The sequence below is a fragment of the Solanum stenotomum genome, chromosome 2 (genome assembly GCF_019186545.1).
Source record: "Solanum stenotomum isolate F172 chromosome 2, ASM1918654v1, whole genome shotgun sequence".
NCBI classification, from domain to species: domain Eukaryota; kingdom Viridiplantae; phylum Streptophyta; class Magnoliopsida; order Solanales; family Solanaceae; genus Solanum; species Solanum stenotomum.
In genome coordinates this window covers 5,098,466-5,110,880 of record NC_064283.1, presented here as the reverse complement: position 1 = coordinate 5,110,880, position 12,415 = coordinate 5,098,466, and the positions used below count along the sequence as shown (strand labels likewise).

Sequence of the window (12,415 nt, the reverse complement as noted above, 5' to 3'; positions counted from 1 at the left end):
TGTCACTTGGGAAATGTGCTTTTTTTTTTTGGTTTAAAACCCTGCTACTTACCTTAATTTAATTACTTCAATTAACTTAGGTATTATTTTAATTTTCCCCCCTTAAACTTTTATGGCTGCACACTATGATACCTCTAAACTTTCTCCAATGTTGCATTAGTACTCCCTATGTTTCATAGTAGTTACTGCTCTCTATTATATATTAATTAAATTTTTTGAGATTTTTTATTATTCAAAATAATTGAATTGTTCAAAAATCAAGACGGATATTTTGAATTATTTTCATATTTATTTTTTTCTTTAATAAAGTTTGATATTTTTTAGGAGATAAATTACACTATTTACAAAGTTATATTTATGATTTCACAAAGAATAATAGTGGAAAATATGATTTAAATCATATCCTTGAATATTTTTATTAGTAAGTGTGTATTGCCTCGCCAATTCAGTTTATATGAAAATAGAGGAAGTATTAGTTGTCAAATTTTTTTTTTGCGTGTTTCTTAAAAAATCATAAATAAAAATATTAATAAGAATTGTGGTGAAGTATTGACTATTCATTCATTCATAATCAAAGGTTTCGAAGTCTCCTTGGGTACAAATTCATCTTTGTTAGAGAGTGTTTTACCTCTCGAGACTTTCCAATGCGAATTTAAATTTAATCGAGCTCAAATATGAAAATCGAACACCGAGTTGAAAAAGAAAATAAATAAAAAATAATTTTACTATTGTATGTTTTATCTCTTTTTGATAAATTAAACATCATTTATTAATAAGATTAAATTAATCTCATTTCAAGAACATTAAATAATAGGAGTAAATGAAATTTTGAAATGTCAAGTAATTTGAGATAATTCTTTTTAACTAATGAATGAAGTATCACTTATTCAAGTCATCAAGTGTTAGATAATCAAAACTGAAATTAACAAAATAAATTTGAAATGTTGCACTTTTTAGAACGATTTTTAATGAATCATTCGTTCATGTTGACGACAAAAATTCTATGCATTTTTTTAAAGTAAAAAAGATGAATCCTCAAAGCTTATCAACATTTGAAGTGATGAAGTATATCAATTTTGATTATTCTATCAGCCAAAAAGTACCAATTGGGACAAAATATGACATGAATGGATTTTACTTTATCATGAATCTTTTGGTATTAGGTTCAATTATATAAGAGCACTAATCAATTTTTATCTAATTATATGTGATGAAATCTACTTTTTCCTTTTATATTTTCTTTCTAATTTGATTTATTTTTATAAGAAATTGCTATACATACTCCTTTTCAAAATTCATATAAATAGCAACAACCCATCAATTATAGATTATAAATTCGTAAAGATTTTGTTACAATACTTATCTTACGTAAATCTCATTTGTGAAAATCAGAAGTCATATAAATTTGAATCTGGGATTCAACTATTAATATGCCTTTGGAGTTAAAACCCGAGACAAAATTATGATGTTCAAAGCCTTTAGGTCATCCAAAGAATGCATGCGACGGGGGATATTAGTACTCAAGAAACTTCAAGGGCTTCACTAGATTATCTTGAAAGCTAAGGGGTCAAATTGGTATTAAATTGTAACTTTAATCAAGTACTTAGTAGCAGTAGTATATTTTATATGAGTAAATTAAATAACACTATAAAAAAACAAACTTATATTATATGGTAGAAGCTTTTTGTTTTAAATTATATAGTTCTGTTTGTTGCATCATTCAACAACTTTTTTTATTTTTTGAAAAATTAATTAAGTGGGGAACTGGGAAGCTAAGATTTGACTAATATTCTTTTGTCATAGATGGCTATCTCTTTCTTATTTAATTAATAAAAAATAAACATAATAAATTTTGTTACATTAATTAATTAATTATCCCTACTAGCTCAGTCACCTAAGAGATACCCCATTCAAAATGACAAGTTATATATTGACCAATTGATCAAAATAATATAATCGCTAATTAAATATACAATATAGTATCTAATAAAATTAAATAATAAGAAAAGATATTTATTAACTATTATTTTGATATGTGATTACATAGTGTAGTTTTCTTTGATCATAATTTTTCATATCGATTTAATTGTAAAGTAAATTGAATGAACGTATAAAATTTGAAATATGTTGTGAGTATTTGGAATTTTCTTTTTCCTCCTTTACACTACATGAATATGCTTTTATCACAATAATAACTCTTATTTATAGGAGTAGAGAGTATTCCACTTAAATTATACTCTAAGAATTAGTGAGTTAGTTGTTAATTAAACAAAAGTTATGGCATCTAAGCTCACTATAACAACCACTAACATGAGATGTGATAGTAATTCTTTTAATATTAAAATGGCTAAACAATAATATTAATAGCATAGTAATAGTACATCCTCAAGGAATATACTTCTATCAGATACCAAAAAGATAAAGGATTTTATTATATTGAAAATTGAAATACAATTTAGAGGGGATTGGACTCTAGTCACTCTACCATACACCACTTAAGTATTTTCTATTCCGGAGCATCTCGATACAATCAAGGATATTTCGGGTTTAAATTTTTGAAAATTATAAAAAATCTCTTGAGAGTGTCGACCTTTCTTAACCAGAGGTTTCAAGTTTAAATTTTTTAGAATGAAATAAATTATGTTAGGAGAATCATGCTTGAAATAAATTCTGTAATGTGTGAATTTAAATTTAGTCTGACCTCAATATGGACAACAAAAGGAAACCAAAAGAGTTGTTTTTTGTCGCTCTTTCTATTCCAAATTATTCTACATTGGTTGAAAATATAAACTACTAATTATGAAAAGTGAAGCTCTCGTTATTTATTTATTTATTTGTAATGGGAATATAATGATTTTAATTTGGACTATATTATATGGTTTAGAATTATATTCTTAGATTGACGCTCCATCAGGTGTTTAAAGTAAACATAAAAGACATTTTTCTAAAAGCGGGCATGATCTTATATTAAATGAATAGTCTAAGAGAAAGTTGCTCAATTTCAAAAATTACTATATTATGAAACTCAATGAAAATATATTACAAAGTTAATTTTTACCCAAAAATATTTATATTCTCTTCATCTTTCTCTTAACAGTTATGTTAGGAGCAGAAGCGGAATTTAAACCCTATGAATTCAGTTTTTAAAATTCGTAGCATTTACTTATTATATTTTTAAACTTATGAATTTGAGTTTTGTTATTTAACATAATTTTGAAGATTACACATAACTTCATATTTTACTTTAAAAATATTAAATTCAAAAGAATTCGGTATCGTAATAAATGATCGCCACTTGTTATGAGTTTAGAATAGAAGTGACAGACCAGTGAAATCTGCCCCGTTTTGCTCAAACTCTTTTTGTCATTTACGTTTTGTCTAGTCCTGTTCCGTTTGAGGAAAAATAATTTAGATTTGACTAATTTATTTGGGAAATATTTTCAGTTTTCCTTGATATTTGATAAATAAATTTTATTTGAACAATATTAATAGAAAAATGATTTTGAGTATTAAATTAGGAATACACTCATTTTGGAGCTATGATACGAAACACCTAAACAACATTTATATATATATGCTAGGATACTAAACACATAACATTTATAATTTTTTTATATATAATTTGATAATATTAATATATATGTGTTTTATTAGTTTGTTATAAGCTATGATACTAAACACTTAAACAACATTTATATATATGAAAGCCACTCGTCTTTTGAATTTTTTATCATCCACTTTTTAAAATTGTGGCTTGTGTGATTTGTTACCCCTCCTTTAGGAAAACCACATAATACTTAAAATAATTTCATGCATAATTAATTAGGAAAAGTTGACATGTCAAACTAAATTATCACTATAATGACATATATTCTTGTCATTTAGGTTAATACAATTTTCTTTTCTTGCTATTACCTCATGTGGACATGTTTATTTAATTATTTGCCAACTAAAAGGATTGTATAAGAGTGAGTTGTAATTTGGTTGCTTAGTTCATATGAGTTATAGTTTAGACTAATAATGTTGATTATCGAGACAAATTTAGGATTTGAAGTTATGAGTTTCTAGATTAACTTCAAGTTAATATATTGAATTCAACTTATGAATTTCAACCTGATTGGCAATGATCGATAAATTAGTATCATCATATGGGTGTTTTGTCCAATTCATTTTTCAATCCTAAAGATAATTCATTTATTCTAACCATTATTATCCGGAACCAAATGGATCGACTAATTTTATTTCGCACCGCATAGGGCATTCAGGAAGAACCCTCCCTTTTGTAAAATCGTTGCAATATTAGTCACATAAATTAGTTTCAAGCTTGAAGTGTATCGTTTGATGACACTCTTCTTGGAGGATATATATATTTGATCCATCTTAGCTACATTCTCAAATTAACAAGCCTTTTAAGTATAAATTTGTATTTACTTTTATGTCCATTTTTCATGTGCGTGAGCTTATTTGTCTATTACTCTCTATTAGGAATTTCTCTATATTATCATTATTTAAATTTGAAACTTCTGATTAATAACAAACAAAATCTCATTCATCCTACTAGTAATACACTGTGTAGGACGTAAGTATTTAATCTATTTCTTTCTTTGTAAAAGGAAGTTAATTGGTTGGCCGTTGATTATGATAGGTTGTTACAACTACGCCAACCAAAAGTGTCCAAACAATTTAATTCCCATAGACTTTATTCTAAGACTTTGTTCACTATTTTTTTCTTCATAAACCAACATGATAACATGTCCAAATTAATGAATGAGAAACAAGCACAAAAACAAAAATAGTTAGTAGTATTATTAGACAAAGAAACATTAATATTGGGAGTAAGTCTTTTTGCCTTTTCAACTTCTCATCAAGACACATGCATGCTCCCTTTCTTAAGTCCCACCATTTTTAAGACTAGCTTGTCCCACAATTGACTGGTTTTTTCACATAAGTTTTTGTGTCCACCAAAGGCCCCAATCCCTCTTACACCTTCACTTCTTTAATTATTGGAACACAACAAAAGGTCTTATAAATTAATGCCACACTAATTTATTTTCATAATTAGTTGATTAGTAGAAATTTATATGATTTGTTTGGTCCCGGACAAAGTTAATTATTGTGGAATTGTAGTTGTTGAATTATAATTCTAGACTAATTTATCTTACTTGGAAGGTGAGATAAAATAATATCAAGCTGAATGGGAGATAAGCCGATATGGTGGATATATAGGATGAAGGTTGAGATTAATTAATTTATGTCTGATTGATGGTATAGTTTATCTCAGACTAAATTTATATGATTTGTTTGGTCCCGGACAAAGTTGATTATCGGAATTGTAGTTGTTGAATTATAATTCTGGACTAATTTATCCTATTTGGAAGAAGGTGAGATAAAATAATACCTAGATGGATGAGATAAGCCGATTTGGTGGATATCTAGGATGAAGATTGAGATAAATTTATACTATGTCTGATTGATTGTATAAGATTAAATTTATACTTTCAAAGTTTCAATCAAACAAAATATAATTTAAATCCCAAATTTAATCATGAAAAATCCCATTTTATCTCGCTTACCAGTCGACCCATAGGTTACATTACAAATTCTTCATAATTCACTAATTAATTGTCACATAATAATGAAAGTCTATTCACCCTCCCACATTCACCAAATAAAAAGAAAATGAAGAAGGAAGAAGAATGGCAATGGCACAATTTTCTTACATGGATACAATTATGATGTAAATATATAGATTAAAATACCCTTAAATAGATTCATTAGAATAATATAGTCAAGTAGTGAACATTAAGTTGTCAACATAACGTAATTATGGTATGTCAAGAGCTACACAATTTTATTCTCTATATCCTATTTTTAGTAGTCCAAATTTGACTTGAATACGTCTAGTAAGGGAAAGAGAAGAATTAAAAATATATAATACATTTAATGAAATAAACAAAAACGATATGCTCACTGAAGTTTTCGTTACGGCAACATCTGCACAAATTTATTGACTTTTGTGTTCAGAATATAAAAAGAGAGATAAAAGAGGAATAAAGTTGAGTTATAGCGTCCCATATTAATTGAGAATAAGATTGAATTATTTACGCAATCAAATTATGAAATAGTGTACTTCACTTAAGAATTGACATTAGGCTCAAAATCTAAGTGAAGTGTATTGTCTCATAGTAATTAACAGATTGAATTATTATTACTATCGTTTTGTAATTGTGTTTTTTACTTCCCAATTTACTTAAATAAATAAAAAGAAAAAAGTTTTCTACATGTGTCAATTGTCATACCCTTTTTGGGCACTTACTGAATCCACATGCCCCTGCCAATGATGCCAACTCTAGCAGTTCAATTTTCAACCAAAGGGTAAAATGCACGATTGACAAGGCAACAACAGCTCCTGAGTAAACTCGATGAGATTCGAAATTTAAACTTTATGAGTTTCGAGCTAGCCGAATATGTAGCATTTGAGGTAATAATAAGTGCTTCCAGTGCCAAAAAAATTCAACAAGGAGAAAACTACATGTTGCTTGGTTTTAGAATTTAGAGGAATTGAGATCTCTTATCCACTGTATTAATTAATTAGATATTTTTTAAGAGTCTTTTACATATTAATATGGATATTAGACTAAAGTATAGTTTTGGTTGTTTGAAAAGCCTTCAAGCCAAAATTACTTCTAAAGCCACCAAGTAATAATTATTAAGAATGCATTATTTACCAGGTATAGTTTACCATAGAGTGATTAGTCCATTCAGAATAAAAAAGCAAAATATGTTTATATAAAACTCAAAAAACATAATTATATATTATTAAAAGTTAAGAACGATGGTGGATTTTGTTCTAACAAAAATGTTGTTTTTTAAAAATAAAAAAAGTAGTTTTTCAAAAAAGTAAAACTTACATAAATGACTATAGTTTTAGTTAACTATAGCTATATTATTTTAATATGAGATATAGTTTGCTATTTTCTGTAGTTTTTCCTTCAAAAAATGTTTGTTCGTCTATTGGGCCTTGGTCCAAGTAAAATGAGGTTAGTAGTAGATTCATCAACCCAACTTGAGTCCAGTAGATCAAATATACTTTTAGGCCCATACCCAGCTATGTGGAGGAGGACATCAACACAAGTCACAAAGTTAAGGTCCATTCTTGGGAAAATGTTTTTCAATTTTTTCCGCCGGATATCTATCACCTCTTGCCAAGAATAGTATAATAGTATCAACCAAGGTTAGAAATAGATGAGAAGAAATCATCTAGTGTTTTATTTCTACTAGAACTTAGACATGAGACCTCAGAGTGTTCAAACAATTTTATTGATTACTAGATCACATCCTTCAATGTAGTTGGTCACAATTTTTGGAGAACATATTTTTTCTAAAGAAAACAAGGCTTTTTTTTTAAATGGTAAGAAATGATTTTCTAGTGAAAGCAAAAAAAAAAAGAGTTTTATGAGTGACAGACGACAGTCCACACTGATTGTGTCATCTTCATCTTCTAAGTTTCAACACACCTCATCTTTGTTGCTACTCAAAAATAAAAATTGCTGAGTAATAAATATATTCAAGGGAAACTAGTTTTTCATTTTCTCTCTAGAAGTTTACAACAAAATATCGTCACTTGTCTATACTTTTAAATTTAATATTTTTCTTGTTTATTCCAAAATTATTAGTACAAAAATTGTCACTTGACTAGTCAAAGCTTCCCATCAATCTCATATAGAAGAATTTTCAAATCTTCTACACGGCGGCTTCCATTTTGGAACATTACACATTACTAATTATAACTAATCCTATTATAATAGTCCTAACTAATTTATCACGTGGAATTTTACTATTTTTATCTCCATCTTCATTTTCATTCGTGTATTATTGTATTTAGGAGCAGAATCAAGATTTTTAATTTATAATTTTTGAATTATTTTTTCTTTTGCTAATTAGATTTTGAATAGATTACTAATATATATAAAATAATTTTTTTAATTAAAATTACAATGTTTGAATTAAAGTTACTGACTTCTATCCAATCCGTAAATTAAAGGCTAGCATTTTTTAAATTTATTTTTCTACTTTATCTATTCTTCACGTTATCTCAAAATATCATTCATGGAACCCAATCATCTTTGAATTTCTATTTTTGTGGAGTTAGAATGTACAAGTTAGAGGAACAATTGAATTTTTTAATTGAATATTAGAAACTTTATTTTATGATATTTTGTGACTTAATGGAGTAATTAGGCGGGTGATAATCATTTAATTTTGACTAATCGGATTATCTAAAACGCCTACAGCCGCACACTTGGACTGTAAATCAACAATAAACTATTCATAACATTAAAGTCCTGTTTGAAATTATTGTTTATTACTACCATTAATATTAATAAAATTTTCGAGGTCAATTTTTAAGCATGTTATATAGTTTATATTAAAAACATGGGAAAAACTTTGTTGCTCCTGCTGGCAATTTTATTTAGAGGTTTTTAGTCAAAGTGTTGAAATTAAAATCACAAATGACCGAATGAAGTATTTGGTTAAATAATAATAAAAAATTACTCATATCGAATCAAATGTTTACATCAAATAAATAGATATATATGATATTTTATATTTCATAAAGGAAATCTTTACGTAAATAGTGAATCGAATTTGTCATTTCATAAAGGAAATCTTTACTTCAATAGCTATTTATAGATTTATTTATTTAATCCCTCTGTCCCTAATTACTTATCAACTTTTTCTTTTATAGTTGTTCCTAATTACTTGTCCATTTTGACAAATCAAGAAAGAACAAATTCTTTTTACCTATTATACCCTCAATTAAATGACTAATTATTTTGAAAAATGTACTTTTCATCCACTTCATGATTAATAACGGTAAAATGGTAAATCACTATGTCATTAATTATTTTCTTAATAGGTGTGCCAATTCAAAAGTGAACAAGTAATTAGGAACAGAGAGAATATTAAATTGTCGAATTATCTTATGTTTCTATTCTAATCACATTATGTAAAACTTATCCCCACATTTAAAGTACAGTGGCTATTAGATACTCTGTTTATTTTTTTTTGTTTTTTGTCTTACTCTCCTTTTAATTTCATTTAAAATAAAATGTTTTTTTTTCTTTTGGCAATTTTTAGCACATTAACTTTTCACATAATATTTCTAAGACCATAAGCTCAAATATTATTTTGATATATTCTACCTATCTTTAAATTATAATTTATTTTTTAAAAAAAAATTGTATCAAATTAAACGATTAATTTAAAACGGTGGAAGTATAATTTACCGAACCCTTGACGTTGGTAGGTTGGTCCCATTAATTAAAACTTATAGCGTAGTTGGTGGGCGCCTATCGTTTTTAAGTTTGGAACCGTTCGGCGCTAAGGTGGAAATTCACAATTATGGACCACAGTATTTGTGTTTAATAAAAAAAATATTATTTTTTCAATTTCCATTAATTCATTTCCTTTTCTGAAATTAATTCGCGCAAAAGAAATTAATTTATTAAATTCTTGAAATTTAATTTTCGAACAAAAAGTCATCTCTTTTTACCGAAAGTTACCTCCCTTCCTATTTTTCTGAGGCTTCGCCTCATTTGAGATATTTAAAACGAAATCTTATTTTTACTAAAAGTAGAAAGAATTGTTATTTTTCTTCTTCTTTTCTTTGCATAAGTTTTTCAAGCAAAAAACAATAAGTGTTGTGTGATTTATTTTGTTTGTTGAGTTCGTTGAAGTAATGCAATTTTTATTATCATTATTGATGAATATTGTTTCTTTTTATTTTGGAAGGAATTAATCCAAACTTTGAGCTAGTATGAGTGATTTTTTTTTTTTTTAAAAAAGTATGACTGAATTAAATTTTTTAAGAAAATTAATTTTTTTTGTGGACTTTAAATGATATTTTTCCTTCCATTATTTTCGTTTTTGTTTATATTTTGATTGCAGAAATAACATAATACTTCAGCATATGAAAAATAGTCAAACAATAATAAACCGATAAATAAAATAAAGGATAAAAAGATACAAGTTGCAAATGTAGTCAGTTTTTTTCCCTTCAAACTTTACTATATTTATTTTTATTTCATTTCACAAAATATCTAATTTTGACGTAAGATACCATTTTCCTTACCTAATTCAACAACTTAAGACACCAACCAATTCAATCATATGAACTGTATTCCATAATTTCAAGCTACTCAATATGAACATCTGAAAATTGAGCTAAAATTGATGAGAACGCTGAATCATTAGGTAGACTTAATTAGACATAACGAGAACAATTCAACCAACAAACGCTACGATAGACAGAGTAGTAAGTGCTCCTTCATTTTTAATTAGAATTTTGAGTTTGAGTTTTCATGTGTACGAAGTCTTCTTTGTTAGAGAGCGTTTTACCTCCAATACGAAACTTTTCCACGCATATCTAAATTTAATCAGACTCCATTACTCCAATATGAATATTGGACATTGGATATGGTGAATGGTAAGTACTCCTCCATTCTTAATTAAAGATCTCGAATTTAAGTGTTCATATGTACGAAGTCGCCTGTGTTATGGAGCATTTTACCCCTAATATGAAACTTTCCGACGTATATCCGGATTTAATCAAACTCCAATATGAATATCGGACATTGGATATGAATTAAAAAAATAAGAACAATTAAACCAACAAGAGTTATGGTGGAGTGATAAGTACTCCTTCGTCCTTAACTAGAAGTGTGGAATTAAGGATCTGAAAAATATTCCAACATTGGCCGAAATTGCTGTTACGATACCAAACTTTATGGAGGACCTTTTACCCCCTGCACTATTTAATTGTGTATTTTAAAGGTATATATGTGCACACGTGGACACATTACTATTTAAAATGATGCAATATTTATGATGTCCGTAGGCACATATATATCTTTATTAAATAGTATAGGGGGTAAAAGGTCATTTTCAAAGTTTGATATCATAACAGCAATTTCGATCAAAGTTAAAGTATTTTTCAGACCCTTTTCCCTTTAAGTTTTCATGTGTATGAAGTTACCTTTATTAAGAAATATTCTATCCCAATATAAATATCGGACACTCAATATGAAAAAGAAAAACAAGAACAATTCAATGCTACAGTCCTGTCAACAATGTGTAGCCAAATTTATTCTGGACGCGTCAATTCTTATCCTTTATTAATTATTATAGTATATAATGTAATATAAATTAATATATTTCATTAATACACCTTTATAATTACTTATACGTGTACCGTACATTATTATATAATTCTTATCCGGTGGGCTATTGAATAAGTCCAATGTCAAAACCAAGACTTGTTTTTGTCATATTTAATTTCTTTTCCCAGAAAAACTTTTTTAAATATAAGCACCACAAATATAACTCATCATTATATCTCAAAACAGAGCAAAAACAGAGCAAAACAGAGCAAAAATGAAGAACAAAGGGAGTCATGGTCAAAACAGATTTATTCGAATTCTCGCATTACCATGGAAGGCATTAATCAAAGCGCGTGATTGTTACGTAGGTACAATGACGAATTACGCAGTTGTAAATCCTCGGAGTTTGCCTAAGAGTTACAGTGTAACATCATCTACGAGGTCTGATAACAGCGAGGATTTTAGAGAACTTGTTAGAGCAGCGTCCGCGAGGAGTATGGGAGAGAATTTTGAGCTGAATTTATTGATACAGCAACAAATTCGACAGCAATTGCAACAACAAATGCCATCAAGGAGATCAGTACCGAGGAGTGTTAGTGTTGGTATGGGAAGAATTGATGAAGACAAGCCGTTTGTTTTAGGAGGTCAAGAAGAAGATGTTTCGATTATGTTAATGAAAAATGATTTGAAGTATCCTAGGAGTAGAAGTCATGCTGTTTCAAAGACTAGTAATGTTCATGTCTTTTGATCGCAATTTATGTAGCATAGTTGGAATTTCGATAGATGTTTCATTGATCCAAATTTATCTTTTGAATATTTTAAGTTGTTGATTATTTTATTTGGAAAAACTTAGAGTTTCTATATCTGAATTTATGATGAAAATTTAGATCTCGAAATAGTAATTGTGCCATATATTTTTTTTTTCCACGATAGGTATGAAAATGTAAGTATTGGTGTTTGTTAATTAAGGTTTCAATTTTCACACTTATGAAATCAACATAAAAGGTGTAATTGGTCTCTTTATATGATCTTTGAAATTAGCTTTCGAGGCTGAATTAAGTCGATATTGAGGAATATTGATGAGTCACACATCGACGTTGGAGGTGTAATTTGATATCTTTATATACTCTAGAACAATTTTCGCCATATGAATTAACTTTTCGAACTAAGGGTTGAATAGAGATGGGCAAAACTATGGCAAATAGGGAGGCTTTAGGGAACCCATTTTTTAGACAAATCATCACGTGTACCTT

General features: G+C 27.8%; 1 protein-coding gene across 1 annotated transcript; it reads left to right on the top strand.

Moving 5' to 3' along the window:
* Positions 1–11,436: 11,436 nt before the first annotated feature.
* Positions 11,437–11,910, top strand: LOC125854747 (uncharacterized). Its single transcript, XM_049534323.1, has one exon. The coding sequence runs from the start codon at positions 11,437–11,439 to the stop codon at positions 11,908–11,910; it is 474 nt and encodes a 157-aa protein (XP_049390280.1).
* The last annotated feature ends 505 nt before the right edge of the window (positions 11,911–12,415 follow it).

Coding starts and splice junctions, on each gene's coding strand:
- LOC125854747 (XM_049534323.1), top strand. CDS start 11,437: ATGAAGAACAAAGGGAGTCATGGTCAAAACAGATTTATTCGAATTCTC.